Source organism: Cricetulus griseus, assembly GCF_003668045.3.
Source record: "Cricetulus griseus strain 17A/GY chromosome 1 unlocalized genomic scaffold, alternate assembly CriGri-PICRH-1.0 chr1_0, whole genome shotgun sequence".
Lineage (NCBI taxonomy): Eukaryota > Metazoa > Chordata > Mammalia > Rodentia > Cricetidae > Cricetulus > Cricetulus griseus.
Genome location: NW_023276806.1, coordinates 256,665,745 through 256,684,839, shown reverse-complemented (window position 1 = coordinate 256,684,839; position 19,095 = coordinate 256,665,745). Strand labels below are relative to the sequence as shown.

The 19,095-nt window shown below is 48.1% G+C and overlaps 1 protein-coding gene across 33 annotated transcripts in view; it reads right to left on the bottom strand.

The window, feature by feature from the left end:
• The window catches only part of Trerf1 (transcriptional regulating factor 1), a 217,429-nt gene that overhangs the window by 39,957 nt on the left and 158,377 nt on the right, over positions 1–19,095 (bottom strand). For 28 of the 33 annotated variants that reach the window (XM_027389130.2, XM_035451629.1, XM_027389134.2 and 25 more), the window contains 3 exons: positions 3,118–4,810; positions 1,760–1,806; positions 410–563 (listed from right to left, as the gene is read on the bottom strand). In XM_027389130.2, the coding sequence (XP_027244931.1) occupies positions 410–563; positions 1,760–1,806; positions 3,118–4,548 (1,632 nt within the window). In that variant the 5' untranslated portion in view covers positions 4,549–4,810. Of the gene's footprint in view, positions 1–409; positions 564–1,759; positions 1,807–3,117; positions 4,811–14,818; positions 15,064–19,095 lie in introns of all 33 variants that reach the window. The other 5 variants (XM_027389139.2, XM_027389141.2, XM_027389144.2 and 2 more) reach the window with 2 other exon arrangements.

Below are 19,095 nucleotides of genomic sequence, written 5' to 3'. Positions count from 1 at the left end.
TGAACAGAAAATTCTGGCCAAGCTCTCGAGAGTTATGTATTTTTCTTTTAGCCACTGATCTCAAAGATCTGGTTATGATCTTGAGTGCTTCAAGTAGTATACTTTACATTTTCAAACTTATATACTCTGCATTTATATATTTATATACTCTTCATTTACATAGTTGCTTCTGCACCCTTCTCTAGGAAAAGTGATGGTTTCCTAAAGAGAATTCCAGCACCCTTTTTTGACCTGACACTTGTCTATAAAGCAAGGCAGGGGGACTGTGTGGTCTGACTGGCTCCCAGAGAGGGTCCTGCCTCCCCTGGCGCCTACAAAAGTCACACATCCCTCTGTCTCACGCTGACAGTGGCAAAGCAAAGCAAGCAGCATACGACCTGCAAAAGGGAGGGGGCAGGCTCTTGCTGACCTGTTTGAGACTGGGGGAGGCCCTCATTCCCCCGTGGGACCGCATGTGGCCATTCAGGGCAGGCAGGCTTTTGAACTCCTTCAGGCAGATGGAGCAAGTCAGCTTGTTCTTGGCATCAAACTGTTCCCCAAACGCTCCTTTGGTTTGGCCACTGCTGAAGGGTAGGGCCACATGGAAAGGACACACACATTGAGGACAGGAAACACGAATTTATTACAAGGCTTCACAACTACAATGCACCCATTTTATTTATCTAATCTTTCACTGCCCATGGCCTTAATATCCTGTAGAGAACCAAGCCCATTGTACAGATGGAAAAACCGAGGCTCAGAAGGAGCCAGGACATTCTTTCTTTAAAAAAGTAAAATTTTAAATTAGATTTATTTTGTGTGTGTGCGCGTGCATGATGCGCACATGTGTGTTTGTATGCCAGTGTATGTATGAAGGACAATTTGGAGTCAGTTCTTTCCTTTCAAATTCAGGTCATCAGGCTTAGGAGTAAGCATCTCTACCTGCAGAGCCATCTCACTGGTGGCCTGGGAGGAGCTTTCTCTCTATCTATATCTATATCTATATCTATATCTATATCTATATCTATATCTATATCTATATCTATATATGTGTGTGTGTGTGTGTGTGTGTGTGTGTGTGTACGCGCGCGCGTGCATGTTTCAATTGCTTGCATGTATATATATTCAGTGTGTGTGTGCCTAGTACCCGGGAAGACCAGTAGAGCGCACCAGATCTCTTAGAGCTGGAGTTGTAGGCAGCTGTGAGTCACCTCGTGTGGGTGCTGCGACCCCAACTCTGGTCTGCTGCAACACCAGCAAGTTCTCTTTACTGCTGAAAGGGCGTTCATAAAACCATGTCACACAGGACACAGCCTCCATCTTTCCAGGCACTGGGGCTTTCTCTTCCTCAGTTCTCAATGCCCACCCACCATGGCCAGAGGAGAAGGCAGTCAGCCTGAACTGTTTGCTGCCACATGCCCAAAGCCCAGCGCCAAGCCTGGTACCCAGAAGTTCTCACTGATAGAGAGCAGGGCACAGGCTGGGAGCCAGACCCACCACTGCTCCCTGCTCTAGATGTACCTTCAGTTCTGAACCCAGCTTTCCCTTTTCTAAAAGGAGAGCAGCAGTAGCTGACGATAACAAGGACAGGCAATGTCTGCCTTACTGGTATTTTACTTTACATAACACATGGGTTAAATACACAGTTAAGTGCTCAAAACATGGCCACTACTGCTGTTCCATACTTTCTTTGAAACATTAACCTTGAATTTAGAAATGGGTCATTTATGCAACCCAGAAAACCCACAGCCTCCCAGATGTCCCAGACTTTTGAGCATACCTTGATTCCGGGGACCCTGGCTGGGCTCTCCCATCAGGTAGGTGCATCTAATTTTGAGAAAACAAGAAAAGAGAAAACACAAACATGTATTTCTAAAGGTAGGAATCTCAAGAGGTCCCAACATCACGGTCTGCCTTTCTAGAACTTTCTCTGCTCATGGTGACCCTGTGCATGTCTGCTCATGACTTTGTTCTGCGTCTTGATTTCTTTCCTACTCCCTAACAAGGACATCGCTTCACACTCACGGCTGACCCCAGCCCCAGCCTACCGGGACACAGCCTCCTCTACCCTCCTTATTCTGTTTGCATCCACTCTGAACTAGCAGGGTCTATCCCCACAAAGGACAGAGAGGAAATGGGTGACACAGTATCATTCCGGGAGACCAGATAGAATAAATATCGTTATGTATACGAGTGCATGTGCGGTGTCTGTAGAGTGTGTGTATGTGTGTGTGTGTGTGTGTGTGTGTGAGAGAGAGAGAGAGAGAGATAGAGAGAGAGAGAGAGAGAGAGGGCGAGGGTGCGCACACATGGGCAGTGTGCAGAGGTCAGAGGACAATCTGTGTCTTGGGGAATACCCCAAGGACAGAGACCCAGTGGAGATGAGAAGTTCCCACTACGTGGTCCCCTTGTCTCTGGTTTAGACATTGTGCATGTGTGTTTGCATGTGGTCAGATGTGTACATGTAGGCTTAGGAATGGAGGCCAGAGGTCAGCTTTGGCTGTTGTTCTCCAGGTACTGTTCACACTTATTACACTTATTTATCATGTGTGTATATGTGTGCCACAGCATGTGTGTGGAGGAAAAAACACAACTTTTTTGGGGGTCGGTACTCTTTCTCTGTTTGTGTCCTGGGGATGGAACCCGGGTCCTCAGGATGGCAGCAAATGCCTTTACCCACTGAGCCATCATCACAGCCAAACTTGTTATTTTTGAGACAGGGTTTCTCACTGGCTTGGACTTTGTAAGTTAGCGAGGCTAACTGGTCAGTGAGCCCAAGGGATCCTCCCTGGGGTTGGGATTGTGAGCAGAGGCTGCTAAGCTCTCCCCTGTACCCTATGATTGACCTGAGCCCACCCCTAAACCCCAACTCTAGGTCTTGATCGTTACTGAAACCATTTAGGACATACTACAATATTTTGGTCATCCCCTTAGTGAGATGACAAATCCCCAGGGCCAAGGACTAAATCCATATTGGTTTTGTATCCCAAGTGCCTGGCATATGTATGTTAACACTTGTGAAATATATAAAGAACAGAAAGGATGAGGGGTGGAGAATTGGGTATTGCCGAGACTCATGCCTGGCACAGCCTGTCGCACATGAAGCAGAGATGGGGAGGAACTTCGACTCTGAGATACCTGGGGCCACATCGCACTGGGAGATGGCTGCGGATGCGGAGGTCCCATGTTATTGAGGTGGATACCACTGGGGGACAGGAGCGGTTGGTGAGGAAGGGTACTGCTGACTCGGGTCATTTCCGAGCTTGCTGGGTCTGCTACCCCTGCATCAGGAGGCCCCATGTCCCCATGGGAGCTCAGCATAGCCGGAGTCTGCCTGTCACTGGAATATGTCTTCAACTGACTGTCTTCACGCTGCTGGTGCTGGGACAGGTGGCTCTGCTGGTAGAGGGGGTGGCTGTAGGGTTGTTGAGGCTCCTGATAGTAATACTGGGGCATGGAGCCCAGCTGGATCAGCTGGACAGCATGTGCCTGTTCCGGGGGATACTGATGAGGGTCCCTGTGATAGGAGGGTGGCTGCAGGTGCATCGGGGGCTGCTGCTGCTCTTGCAAGTGTTGCATCATGGGTTGGGGCTGATAATACTGAGGTATCTGCAGTGACCCCTGCCGCTGCTGCAGCTGGAGCTGCTGCTGCTGCTGCTGAGGCTGTGAGGGGCGAATCTGCTGCTGTGGTTGCTGTTGCATTTCCTGGATGGAGATCCTCGGCAACCCGGCTTGCTGCTGCTGAGGCGGTGGCTGTGGGTAATACTGGTGCTGCTGCATTGGCTGCATGTGGCTGGACAGCACCTGAGGGGCTTGCAGTGGCTGTCCTCCTTGCATCGACATCTGAGCCAGGGGCTGCTGGTAGTCATAATACAGGTGCCCCTGGGGAGCGTGCTGCCCGACTGGAAGGGCTGGTTTGGGCAGTCCACCTGTGAAACCAGGGTGAGGCTGCTGGGGCACCTGCTGGTAGCGGGAAGCTATAGCTGATGCCGAGGGCTCCACGGGCTTCTGAGATAGCAGCTGACGAAGGGCACTGTCAGGGGCTCCATCCATCACTGCTGACTGGGTGTGCAGCACCTGGGCCATATTGTTGACCTGAATTCGCAGGTTTTGGTTGGCAAACACCTGGGTGAAAGAGTCCAGCTTGTGTAAAACACCACTGGTGAGTTTCTGGGTGCGGATCTCACTGGCCTGGGAATAAGTGTATTGGTAACCATCACTGGGCTCTACCTGGGCCGGTGCTCCCCACATCATGTTTGAGCTGGCCAAGTTGCTACGAAGCTGGACGTGGTTCCCAGGCCCTGCATGGCTTCCCCATCCTCCTTGCCTGGAGGTATCTATTTGGCCAAGGTTTTTGGAGCCAATCGGCAAGCCCAGACTATCCCGAGTATCTTGAGGGAAGTGAGGCGAGACGGGCGAGGCCTGCGGGGCGTCCATTCCAGCCCCTGAGATTGCATTCCCATAGCTGTGGTTCAGCCCGCTGTGGACACCAAGGGGTGGCTGTTGATAGAAGAGGTTCTCACCACCGTGAGCCACGTGGTTGGTCTTGTACAGCTGCTGGTCCCCCATGATGTCCTCCTTGGTTATGAATGTTCAGCCACAAAAAATATAATAAAATCAAAGGAAATGAAGAAAATAAAAAATCCTGAAACCCTGAGAAGATGAGAGAAAGTGTCCACCCTACTCCACGGCTGACATGTCTGTGAGGGTGGCTGGAGGCAGGGGTTCGAGTCGGCTTGAACCACTCATCTGCAGAGCTGAGGTGTCTACATCCTCCCCCGGGTTGAGGTATGGACCAGACACCACTGTGGTGGGGAAATGTCGTTCACACCTGGAAGACAGGATACAAAGGACAAAATTAATTCCTTGGATGTTTCTTAACAAGCCATTACATATATTGTGATTGTTCATAAAAGGAGAGTTCGGGGAGGGCTAGTACAATGGTCAGTAGGGTTAGCACTTGCTGCTAAGCCTGAGTCCAAATCCAGGGGCCCACATGGTGGAAGGAGGGAACTGACATCTACAAACCATGCTCCGACCTGCACAGGAGTGCTATGGTATGTGTGGTGTGTACACTCACATGTAGGGAGGGTAAGTGATTGTGCAGATCAGAGGACACCAGATGTCCTACTCAACCACCTCCCACAGAGACAGACACACAGACTGAGCTACCTGATGTGGATGCTGAGAACTGAACCTGGGTCCCCTGCAAGAGCAGCAAGTGCTCTTAACCATAGCCATCTCTGCAGCCCCAAGGGTTTCCTTGATTTGTTTTTTAAGATAAAACCCTATGTTCCTCCTATCAAGTATGAACAATGGCTTCTACCTGGATAGATGGAAAATACTGGCCCTGCTCTCACACTAGCAATAAACAATCTTCTTAGACATTTATGTGTGCGTGTGTTTATGCACACATGAACGTGGGTGTTCATGGAAGCCAGAAGGTATCAGATGCTGGAGCTGGAAAAACAGGCGTTATCAGTCCTCCAGCATGGATACTGGGAACTGAACTAATTTTCTGAAGAGCAGGAAGTGCTCTTAACCACTGAGCTGTCTCTCCATGGTTTCAGGTAGCCCAAACTGGCCTAGAGCTTGCCCTGGAGCTGAGGATGGCCTTTAGTTTCTGATCCTCTTGACTCTGCCTCCTAAGTGCTGGGACTACAGGAGTGGGGACTCCTGCTTTATACAGTGTTGGTGATTAAACCAAGGGCCTGATGCACACGAGGCAAACCACCAACTGAGCTATTTTAAAGTCTAGCGAAAAGTCTATTTTTAAAAAGGCACTCAGTACTACTGTTCCAAGGTACATTTTCAACATAATTTTACTTTTACTGTTTATTATTTATACATTTGTATGGCTTGATCAATTGTGTACTATTAAAAATATAACTATAACGTAAATCAGAAGACGCTTTCAATATAGCTTCATGATTCAGGAAATGAAAAGATGGGGATACAAATGAAAGAGCTTTAAACCTAAAAATATATCACATATAAAACTCCTGGAGGAAGTGAAATACAAATAAAATTTCAAGGAAAAATGAAGGACCCAGTGTGTGTGTGTGTGTGTGTGTGTGTGTATATTTTTTAAATGAGTAATGGGTGGATATTGGAAGGCTAGGGTGTTTAGATTCCATGGGATAAAATTAAAAGTGATGTCATAGTTTCACTTAAAAATATCAATATTTATACTATTCTGGAAATCACATCTGCAAACATGATAAAAACTGTAGATGTAAACTTGAACATGAGTGAGGGGATGAAGAGTTCCACAAAACACGATGTTGGGTGTGGTGACACATGCTTGTAATCCCAGGGCTCAGAGGAAGGAAAATCAGGAGGCGTAGACAGCCACTCTGGGCTACATGAGATTCTGTCTCAAAACCTAAGGAAAAAGAGGAGTTTTACATACTTAATTTAGGGAAGATTTTTCAGGATCAACCCTGAATTTGAGGTGTTATGGAAAGTGAGGGGTGGTCACCGAAGGCTTCTCAGCAGACGCACAAAGGTGCTGGGGACAGGGATGACATCACCAGGGAGAGGGTTAGACGTTCACAACCAGGCTCTTGCCCAGACCCACTGCGATGGTTAGTTTTAACTGTCAACTTGACATACCCCAGAGTTACCTGGGAAGAGAGTGTCAATGGGATTGTGTGCATTGAGTTAGCTATGGGTGTGTATATGAAGGACTGTCTTAATTAACTGATTAACTGTCCACTGTGGGCAGCACTATTCCTTAGGCAGGGGCTCCTGAACTGCATAAACATGGAGAGATCGAGGGGAACATAAGCATGCCAGAACACATGAGCATGTATGCTCTGGACTGTGGATGTGATGTGACCACTGTCTCAGGCTCCTGCCACTGTGATTTCCCCATAGTGATGGACTGTAACCTGGAATTATGAACTAAACCAATTTTCTTCTCAAAGTTGCTCATTTAATCCTTTATTTTATGTGTATGAGTGTTTTCCTTGCATGCAAGTCTGGGCACCAGGTGTGTGGTGCCTATGGAGGCCAGAAGAGGGCGTTGGATCCCTTGGGGCTGGAGCTACAGATGGTTGAGAGCTACCATGTGGGTGCTGGGAATAGAACCCAGGCCCTCTGGAAGTGCAGCCAGTGTGATTAACCGCTAAGCCACCTCTCCAGCCTCTGTGACTTGCTTATCATCAGCATATTTGATCAGAGAAGCAGAAATTAAACTAGGACACATACCCAACAGAAACTTCATTTTATCAGGGACTCCAGCTCTGACCAGGGGCTGGTGTGCACATCACCCAGCAAGCGCTGACCTAGCTGCATTCAGGTGAAGACTTGAACCCATGTTAAGAGTAAGCGTGGAGAGGGAGAGACAGGAGAACCACTCCTGTAATGTCCTGTTCTCAGAGCCTTGTGCCTCAGTCTGAGGAGACACTCTATCTCTGCCGGGGCAGTCTCACCTGCCCCAGATCAGCTGCTGACTCCACCCGCCACTGTCAAGTTCAAAGCAACTCGACCTCATCAGTCCCAGACTGGCTGACCTTTGAAAGGGTCCTTTATATTAAACTGACATGCTGTGTCCCATAACAGGACCTTGGGACATGCTGTCTCCCCATAATGAAGGGTTATTTCTCCCCAGCCCTCTCCATTTGCTAGGTCACTTCCAGCTCTCAATTCAAACTAGACATTCTCAGGACATCAGCTGACCCTCCATCCATATGAGGCTCCATTCTTTCTTTAAAGAAATGATTGAGGCAAATGTTTCTGTGTATATGAACACAGGTTTGTGTGTGTTCCCATGGAGGCCAGAAGAGGGCATCAGATTCCCTAACACTGGAGTCATAGGCATTTGTGAGCTGCTCAGTGTGGGTGCTGGGAACCAAACTGAAGTCCTCTGGAAGAACAGCGAGAGTTCTTAATGGCTGAGCCCTTCTCCAACCCTTAGGTTGCTTTCTTATATTTTGTCACAAAAAATGTATTCCTTCATATTGCCTCTCCTCCCTTAACCAACCTCCACACCTCACCAGTGTCTCCTAACCATTTGCTGTTTGTTTTTGAGACAGGGTCTCATGTAGCCAGGTTAGCCTTGAACTCATAATGTCCTTGAACTTCTGATCCTGCTACTACCAACTGGTTTATGCAGTGCTGGAGAATCAAACCCAGGGCTTCATGCACACGAGAAAAGCAGCCTACGATCTGAGCTACATCTCCAGCCCCCTCTTAACACGTTCTTTAAGAAATGACCTATTTGGTGCTGAAAAGACGGCTCAACAGTTAAGAGTGGCAAGAGGCCCACAATGTGTTCCTAGTGCCCACATCAGGTGGCTCACAAACACCTGTAATGACAGTTCTGCTGGCATCACAGGCCACTGGGCTTTTATAGGCACCTGCATTCATTACGCACCCCCCCCACATAATTAAAAATAAAAATTTTAATTTCTAGTGTGTGCACATGTTGTGTGTGGTGTGTGGTGTGGTGTGGTGTGTGTGTGTGTGTGTGTGTGTGTGTGTGTGTGTGTGTGTGTGTGTGTGTGTGTGTGTGAAGTGTTTATGTGGAGGTCGGAGGACAACTTTGCGGAGTTTTCCCCCCACCTTTATGGGTATTCTGGGGATCAAACAAATCATTAGGCTTGTAGAGCAAGCCCTTTAGCCTATGAACCATCTGCCACCCCTTAACACTTTCTTCACTCCATTCCTACTTCCCTGTTTTCATCCCTTTCATCCTAGGGTAAGACCTGCATCTGCCTTGGGGACTATTCAGCAGCCTGCAGCTTGTATCCTGACCTTTGACCCTCGATTCCATTCTTCCCAGCAGCCAGACAGCAGCAGAATGGACTTTGAAAATGGTTCATTGTCTCATCCCACAATGTAAACAGGCATCTTCATGCTCTTGTTTAGAAAACAAAACTGTCACCAAGCCGCCTGGCTCTGCACAGCCCGTTCCAGGTCCATGCTCTATTCCTTCCTTCTTTCCTTCATTCCTTCTTTCCTTCCTTCCTTCCTTCTTCTTTTCTCCATTCCCTTCTTCCCTCCCCCACCTATTCTGGTCATTTCTCAGTTCCTGGAGTTTGTAGAGCTTGCCCCAGCACAGGGCCTTTCACACACTATGCCTCATAGTGGAAAACTCTTCTTTTCCTGTTTTCTCATCTAGGCTCCTCTTTGGTGTTTCTGGAATCTCAGCTCAACTTTCTAAGAAAGCTCACCGTGCCCCCACCTTCAGAGTCTAAATCAGACCCCCCCTTTTTTAAAGATTTTATTTATTTATTTATTTATTATATATACAACATTCTGCTGCATATATCTGCACACCAGCAGAGGGCACCAGATCTCATAATGGATGGTTGTGAGCCACCATGTGGTTGCTGGGAATTGAACTCAGGACCTCTGGAAGAGCAGTCAGTGCTCTTAATTCTCTGAGCCATCTCTCCAGCCCCCCGTACCACTTCCTTAATTTATCCACAGAAAACCATCCCACTGTAATCTGTGCCAATGAACAAGAAAGGCAGTGGCAATGGTGCAGTGTCTGAGTTAGGACAGGAGAAGTTGGAACAGTCAGCTTTCTCCACAGACAAACAGGACTTAGAGTGGGGAAGGGGACCCAGAAGAGTGTTCCAGAGAAGGGGACACCATGAATGAAGCCACACTGAAGCATCACATTCTCATCAGAAACTCACCAACAGGGCTGGTGAAATGGCTCAGAGGAGAAAGGCGCTTGTTGCCAAGCTGGTCGACCTGAGTTCAATCCCTGGGACTCACGTAGTGGAAGGAGAGAACTGACTCTCCAAGTTGTGTTCTGACTTGCACAAGAGCAAGCATGCAAAAGCAAATACATAGATGAAATAAAGAAAAAGTAATTTAAAAAAATAAAGGGAAAGTGCTGAGTGGTTAAGGGCACTTACTACTGTTGCACAGGACCTAGGTTCTGTCATGGCACCCGCAGGGTGGCTCACAACTGTCTACAACTCCAGTTGCAGCTGATCTCATCTGACCTCTCAGGGGATCAGGAACACAGATGGTGCACATACATGCCTTCAGGCAAACACCTGTACACATGTCGCTCACCACAGACACGTCACTCCCGCTGCTGTGTGAAGTCCGCCCAAAGCACTGGGGAAAGAGAAGGATGTCCCTGCATTCTGAGCTAGAGGAAGTGATTCTCTATTCCTTAGCAAACCCAGAGCAGGACTGTGGTTTATTTATAAGCACAGGCCCTAGGTGGACCTCTAGTGTGTTCTCAGTTCCGTGATACCTGCAACATTAGCACCACCTGTGCTTTTGCTACACACAAACCCAAAGCTCAGAAACTTTGGGCAGGACACAGCAGTCTACATCTTTTTTATTTTTGTTGTTGTTTTAAGAAAAGGTATCAGGTAGCACAGGCTGGTCTCAAACTTGCTATGTAGCCAAGGATCTTGAACTCCTTATCCTCTGCCTCTACCTTCCAAGTGCTGGGGTTATAGACCATGCCAGTCTGTGTCCCACCCCCTGACCCCCAGACATGGCTTCTCTGTGGCTTTGGAGGCTGTTCTGGAACTAGCTCTATAGACCAGGCTGGTTTCGAACTCACAGGGATTCGCCTGCCTCTGCCTCCCGAGTGCTGTTACTAAAGGCGCGCACCACCATTGCCCGTCTGCCAGTCTGTGTCTCAATGAGACTTCCTGGTGTGTCTCCTGTATGCTCAAGTTGAAGGTCACACACAGTCTTAGGGGTCATCTAGTCTCCACACAATACAGATGGAGAAACTGAGACCCAGAGATGTGCCCTTTGGGACTGAAACAGGTGCCTGGCTTGTGGTCACTATGAATATTTGCTCAACTAAGAGAGAACAATGACTTCCCTACACAGCGCAGGGAGACCATGGCCACACCACATGCTGCCCATCCTTTCTCCTGCCCACAGTTTGTGCATTAACCTGAATGTCTATCCACACCGAGGTCAAAGTTCAAAAGTTGGAAACAACATACAGGACAACACCAAAAAGCCCAAGTGAATGCTTGAAAATAAAGTGAAAACCACAGCAAAGACTCAGAAAGAGTTTATGAGAGCAGAGCTCCTCTGCTTCAGTCCCCAGCCACCCTGCACCCCCCTGGTACTATCAGGTTCCTCCACATCCTGGGGACCAGCTGTACACAGCCCCACTGACACAAATGGTGACATGCTAGGCCCCCAGGTCAGCATCTTGCCAAACTGCCAATTCACACATAGTTACACTGAACGTCCCAAAACTGTTTATCACACTGGCTTGCCAATCTGCAGAACTGCTGGAATACTGACGATGTTACCTTATTCCTTTTCTTATTTATTTATTTTTAAGATTATTTTTTGTATTACTTTGGTTACCTTATTATTATTATTATTTTTTAATGAAGTAACAGCTTTGCTCATGGTGTTTATATCCTCTCCAGTAAAACTGGCACCAGAGGCATTTCAACACATGAGTAACACTGTTGTGGAAAATTATTTGAAGATGTGTTACATTTGTTTATGCTGTAGAACATTTGTTTTAATGATGCTAAGATGTGTCACATTCTTTTATGTTGCATTTGTTTAACTCTGAGAAGCTGTGTTACTCTGCCTGCCTAAAACACCTGATAAAGAGTTGAACCGCCAATAGTGAGGCAGGAGAAAGAATAGGAAGGGCTGCCAGTCAGAAAGAATAGAGAGGAGAAATCTGGGAAGAGAGGAGGAAATGAGAAGGAGCAAGAGAACAAGGAGAGGAGGATGCTAGGGGCCAGCTACCCAGCTACCCAACCACCCATTCATGGAGTAAGAGTAAAAGTAAGAAATACAGAAACAGAGAAACATAAAAGCTCCACTTCCACACTCTCCTACAGGGGTGAGCCCTTCTTTCCTGCCACACACACAGACTCTGGGACAGATTAACCTCTTGCTTCTTTGCCAGTCACCCAGAGGAATCTTGTGTCTCTATGACTGGATCCTCACAGGTACTCAGTGAACGCTTGCAGAACCAAAATACTGAGCCAGGCAGACACCTATTGTGAGTCACTCCCCCCCCCACACCCCTCCTCCAGGTTCTAGCCTCTGACATGTTTCCTGGAGGGTTGAGGGTCCCGAAATATCAGATTCATGGAGTGCTATAGACCACATTGCAGGTTTGAGAGGCCTTGTAGGACCCAGCACACTTGGAGGGAGAACCGGTTACTAAGAACTGTTAGCTGGGTATTATGCTGTCTGTCATAATGGTGAGGACATGTCATGCAGACTGGGTGATGGGTGCAAGCATGTTCCAGCACAATCAAGTCAAGACCCTGGCCCCATTAGGCTTACAATTATATATGCTGGGGCTGGAAGCTCCTCTAATTTTATTATGCCAAAGAAAAAACTTTATTGAGACAGGTTCTTACTACGTAGCCCAGGCTGGCCTGGAACTCACAGAGATCTGCCTGTCTGCCTCCCAAGTGCTGGGATTAAAGTTGTGCCTAACAATTTCTTTTGTTTAAAACAGGGTCTCCAGCACAAGCTGACCTCAGATTTTACTTCCTGAATACTGTGATTACATTACTGTGCTCCATTTATGTGGTACAGACAGTGGAACCCAAGGTTTGGTACAGGCCAGACAAGTGCTTCACCAACTGAAGTTCAGCCCTAGCCCCCTCATCTTCTTCTACTTTTCCTTACAGGGCGGAATAGATGGCTCTGTGGGTAAGAGTGTGTGGCTGTGCAAGAATGAGGACTTGAGTTCAGATCCCAACACCCAAGTGAGAACGTGGTTACACATGCAACTATAACACCATGTATGAGGCAGAGAAAGGAGAGCTTGATGGCTTGCCAGCAATGGCCCAGGCTCAGTGAGAGACCTTGTTTCAAAGGAGTAATGTGGAGAGGCTCACACACACACACACACACAAGCACACGCTCTCCTCTTTAGCTAATGAACTGCACAGGAATAGGTGTGACTGGACTTGACCTAAGCCACAGTCTGGCCCTTGTCTCCAGCATTAAAGTCTTCCCTGACCCCCTAGCATAAGGCACCAGGATATGGGGTACAATCTACAAGGAGGGCATCTGTCTTGGGGCCAGCCCCTGAGCCAGAGAGACAGACAGGCACATGAGGGGAGGAAGTTGACTTTGGCTGAAGTCTCTGTAGAACTTGTTTGCTTACAATTCAGAAGGGGTAACACCCTGCTCCTGCCAGACCACCACTGCTTGTTTGAAGAAGAAAATCCAAGAGGCCTTTCCTTTTTCCGGCCAGGGCCATCATTTAGAGACTGTATACACAGTTCCCCAAAGGCTTTGGCTTATGCTTTAGGCAAATCTTCCTGCTGGCTTTCAAGGATGCTTAACTCAGATCTCTCTCTCTCTCTCTCTCTCTCTCTCTCTCTCTCTCTCTCTCTCTCTCTCTCTCTCTCTCACACACACACACACACACACACACACAGGAGGCAGCAGCTACAGAAGGGAGACTCTTCAGGACATGGGTGGACATGGGCTTGTCCTCCCCCGTTGAGCAGTGGATGTTGAGCCCCTAAATGCTTTCTGATTAGCCTCCTAAATAAGGCTACAGGGTATTTTACAGTCCGGTAGCCCGATTACAGAGATGTTCTGCCAATAATGGTGGTTAGTGCTTAATCTTCCCCAGTGCAGTATCTGGCACGTGTCTTCCTTCCTGGCCCCTCTCCTCTCTGCGCAGGGTTTGAGGCTGGCTCTCAGTCACTGGAGGATTTTCTACTGGCTCTGGGGAACATGGATTTTTCTATCCTCCAGTGCAGTGACATCACTGATCCTCTGAAGCCCTAGGAATCAGCCAGGAGCCCGACCCTTGCTCAGGAACCTACACAGCAGACAGACTGGGCACTGCTTCCTGGCTCTTGAGGGTCCTCACCGTCAATGCCATCTGTCTTCTGGTCTGACCAGGAATGCTGACATTTACTAACTGAGCAAGCATGCCTTCAGACTTGGGAGGCAGAGGCAAGGGGACCATACCTGGCTATACACTGGGCTTAAGGCCAACCTGGAGGACATGAGCTCTTTTTTTAGTTTTCTTTCAAAAATTCAAACTGATGGGCTAGAGAAATGCTAGGTGGGAAAGTGTTTATTAGTACAAGCATGAGGGCCAGAGTTTGGATCCCTAGCAATCCCATAAAAGCTCTCGATAGCATGAGACTGCAACTCCAATGCTGAGATAGGGATATAGACAGTGGAACATCCTTGGGCCTTGCTGTGACAGAGGCACCTTTGACCTTGCAGCCTGCAGGTTGGGGGTGCTTACAAAAGCTCCCTAGGAAGTTCACAGGGAGGAAGTGTCCCTCCACGAGAGGGGCCTCCCTGGAAAGCCTGGCCTTCCAGGGTACAGGCCACACTTAGGCCTCCAGCCTCCTGGGAAAGTAATGTTGTTCTAGTTAGGGGCCGGGAGGGGCAGTGGGTAGGTCCTTGCTGTTAGGGATCCAGGTAGAATCTCTGTGGGGAAGACAGGTGTGGAGCCAGGGCTCTCAGGAAATATCTACTATTATCTTTGAGGCACAAGACCTTCTAAATCATCCCTGGACTCACAGCCAGAACAAGGATGCCTATGCAAGGAACTGCCATGGGCAGGATAGGGTGGGAAGAAGAGGGAAGACAGCCTTCTAGCTGTTCTGTCAAGGCCTCAGGGAGTATGGAGGAAGGGAGAGTGCTGATGGGTTCATCTCTTATCCTGCCTATATCTCAGAGTGAACTATTAAGCTAAGAAAACACAAGCATCCAACAAGCTCCATTTCTATGACACAACCCCGCAACTGACATGCGGTGGGGGGGGGGGGATCAAGCAGAGAGCTCCAGGTCAGCATCACAGATCAGCTTTCCCTGAGGGGATGGAGGAGAAGGGTATGGTGGCACCATCACTCTGTGTGTCTCTGGGACAGACCTCAAGTTCCAGGATCCTGGGCTTCATTGGAGCAGGACAGAGTGTCTCAGAGCTCAGGACAAGGCTCTGACAAGGCTTGTCTCAGCTCCACAGAAGCCCTGGTGAGCTTGCCTTTGTCCTTCCTTGTGGCAGGGGTGACCCTGCAAACACCATCAGTGAGAGAAGTCCTGATTGAGGAGCCTGGAGGAGCCTCACCCATTGGGACATTTCCTGTGCAGGCTCTCGGGGCCTCTGCAAAGTTGCTCCTGGAGGGGAATGAAGGCATGAAGAGATGAAAGAATGAAGTGGGTGGGGACAGGGTCAAGTCATGGGCCCAGTGGCAGACTGAGACATGGAGGTGGTTGTCCAGGCCTTGTTGCTCCTCTCTGACAATTCTTCCTCACCCCTGAGAAGCCCCCTTGATCCTGCCTGGACTCGCTCGAGTCAGCCATCCTGCCAGTCACTGGCCTACATTGTCTCACTGTCCAAGTTTATTGCCCAACAACTTTCTTTTGATGCTAAGAGACCAGAGGCTGAAGAGCTAGGCCCACCAGAGGGGTGTAGTCTTCAGAACAGCAAGAAGACACCAGTTCTGTTTCCAAGAGCTGGACCCATTGGGAGGTGCCCACATGAATGACATCTCACTTGTCCAGACACTAACTCCTGGCTAGTGCTAAGCCCCCGATGTCCCCCAACACTGAGGTGGGTTACTAGGGGTGCTAACCCTGATGGCACCCAAGATTACCATTTTCAGATGTAAACCCTTAGAAACCCCTGAAAGGTCCCTAGGAGCTGGGTGTCCCTGGGTATGGGATGAAAACTTATCTCATGGATTGCTCATTTTTTAAAAATACTTTTGTTTGCTTTCAGTAGAGTCTCCTATAGCCTAGGCTGGCCTTGAACTCAGTATGTAGATGAAGCTGGCTATGAATTCCCAGTCCTCCTACCCCTACATTCTGACTGCTGGGATTACAGGCATGAAGCATCACACCTGGCTGTTTATCTGTTTTTGGAATGGGGTTGAGCTGTGTAGCCCAGTGAGTGAAAGCCGTGGCTATGGGAAGTGGTTGCTCTATTTGTGGGGTACCAGCAAGCTATGGAGAAAGTTGGTTGCCCCTCAGCTATGTAAAGGTTAGTAAAGACATTATCTACGGCTTGCAACGGTACCATGTCAGCTCTCACGTGCTACAAAAAGCTAGCTGTCTGTGAACAGTGCCCGATGACACTGCTCCCTAAGAACAGCAGGTTCCAGGGAACTTTCCTTTTATGATACAGCTAAGGAAAATGATGGGGAGTAAACAGTGAACCCACCAGGACTTGGTGATGGAATGGGTATGAGGGGTGAGGTGACATCCAGATGTTGGGTTCACAAATGAAGCCTGGGAAATCTCAGTTTCATTTGACACCCATGATGGGCTATGTCTCAGAGGTTCCTATACAAGGATTCCTCTTTTTTTTTTTTTTTTTTTTTTTTTGAGACAGAGTTTCTCTGTGTACCCCTGGCTGTCCTGGAACTCGCTCTGTAGACCAGGCTGGCCTCGGACTCACAGAGATCCATCTCTCTCTGCCTTGGGACTAAAGGGTGCGCCACCACTGCCTGGCAGCTGGTCAGGGACTCTAAGAGAATGTGTGAGGCTCTTGACAACAGGTGGGAAGTGAAGTCAGGACATGAGCAGGGTGCTCAAGAGGTGGCTCGAAGAGTAAAGATGCTCAGTCCTGGGACGCAGAGAGGAGCTTGATTCTACACCTGGGAGATGGGATCTCCTGAGTGCACAACGGCGGGGACGTCCACTCCTGCTCTGAAGGGTCACCCACACCATGGCTACTCTGCCACAAGACATGCTTCCAGAGACCCACTAGATCCTTCCTCAGTCACCTTAAATCACCCAAGTGTACGTGCCTGTGCACACACTGCCTCCCAACCCGCCCTGGGAAATGCTTTGTGGTAGTGTATTGACAACATACCTGTCAGCTGTCATCGTGACACGTCTAAATATTATGTTCTATTACCCAGAACATCACTTAAAAAATTAAAACAGTGGCAATACAGGGCTGGAGAGATGGCTCAGCAGTTAAGAGCACACAATGCTCTTCCAGAGGGCATGAGGTCTGTTCCTAGCAGCCGTGTTAGTCAGTTCAAAACTGCCTCTAACCCAGCTCCAGGGGATCTGACACACCCTCTTCTGGTCTCTTTGAACACTGCAATCACACACCCACACACAAACCCACACACTATATATATAATATATAATATATATATTATATATAATATATATAATATAAAATTTTTTTTGGGGGGGTTTTTCGAGACAGGGTTTCTCTGTGGCTTTGGAGGCTGTCCTGGAACTAGCTCTTGTAGACCAGGCTGGTCTCGAACTCACAGAGATCCGCCTGCCTCTGCCTCCCAAGTGCTGGGATTAAAGGCGTGCGCCACCAACGCCTGGCTATAACAGAACTTTTTTAAGTGGCAATACTACTCATAACAGTGGGGGAGGGGAAAAAGCTAGTGGTTAAACAAAATTCATTTTTCTCCTCCATCCTTTTTTCCCATTAAAAGATTTTGAACGGAAGAATAAAAAACTCATGGCTGTTTTTTCTGTGATCCAGGGGTTAGAGCTCAAAGCAGGGGACCTGGAGGGACATCCAGAGTAGTTTGAAGTGGTGACCACAGGGTCTACCTGATGGCAGTAGAACTCGGGGAAGACAGCCTTCCTGGGTCACAGCCCCACATCCTCTGACTCTACAAGGACAGGGAGGGAGTTGAGAGACATGCGGGTTTGCAGGTTTCATGGCCAGCAGCAACACTCTAGAACGCACTGTCCAAAGCATGGACATAGGTTATTTTACTCTGCCAGTACTAAAATCCCAACAGTTGGAACTGTTTTCTCTATTTCAATGATGAGAAATTAACACACAAGAGATGATATTCCAGCTTTTGTTGTTCTTTTTGTTTGGAGACAGAGCCTTTAACTCAGTATCTAGCCAAGGATGACCTTGAACTCTTTGAGCTCTTCTTACAGCCCCTGCCATGTTGTTTTCCATGGTGCTACTAACTCTATCAAGTGCTGGGATTACAAGTGGGGGCCCCCACCCCTGGTTTTAAGCAGTGCTGGCAGTGAAACCCAGTGCACAGAAAGGAACTGAGCTACAATCCCAGGCCAGGCCAGGCCAGGATCTTAAGGTCACACCATGATGTCAAATGGGCAGCCCCCTCTAATGCTCTGGTGCCAAAGGATGAGGCTTCCACAATAATCTACACACAGCATTGCTCGGCACCACAGATCTGACTAGTTTGAGGCTACTCCCCTCTTGCTGGATCCTTGTGGTTCTCAGCTTTGACTTCTGAAGGCTCATCAGTTTACACTGAAGTACAGAAACATCTCAGGATCCTCCATTAGCTCCAGGACACCCAGCCCTCCAGCATATGGATGTAAATTTGGAAGTGGGAGAAAGAATACCGAGTATTTTAGGCTTCCTGAGCTGGTAAAAGAAGCTAGTTTGATTCTGAGCAACTAGATCTGGTCCCTCACCTGCTTCTAACTTCAGGGGATCTGACTCCCTCTTCTGGCTTCCACAGGCACTGTATGCACATAAACACACATAAATAAAAAATAAAAGACGGGGGCGTTGGTGGCACACACCTTTAATCCCAGCACTTGGGAGGCAGAGGCAGGCAGATCTCTGTGAGTTCGAGACCAGCCTGGTCTATAAAAGCTAGTTCCAGGACAGCCTCCAAAGCCACAGAGAAACCCTGCCTCAAAAAACCAAAAAGAAAAAAAGACAAAAAATAAAAGACGGGAGAACATGATATACTTTACACCAAAAATGAATGAATGATACTTAAAGGGCCTAAAGCCTTTCATTTTGAACATCTTACCAGAGGAAGACAAACCACTTTCTTCACAAAGTCAGTATCTGGATTCACAAGGTCAAAGTTCAAATCCCAATCTCTCCCTGGCAAGATGAGGAGCCTCCACAGATTCACACCAGGTTTTTGTTTTGGTTTATGTGGGTAGGCCAGAGTCAACATTGGATGTTTCTCTTAGTCCACTTTGGTTTTTGGGACACGAGCTCACTGGTTTAGCTAGGGTAGCCCCAGGGAGCCTCCTGGCTTGGCTTCACCAGCAGTGGAATATAAGCCACCATGCCTGGATATTGAACTCGCATCTTCACACTTGCATGACAAACACTTTACTGACTGAGCAAACTCCTCAGCCTTGGGACCTCAGTTTTGACTTTTTTCCCCTAAAAATTATTTCTATTATTTCTTTATATTTTACGTTATGCTTTATTTTATT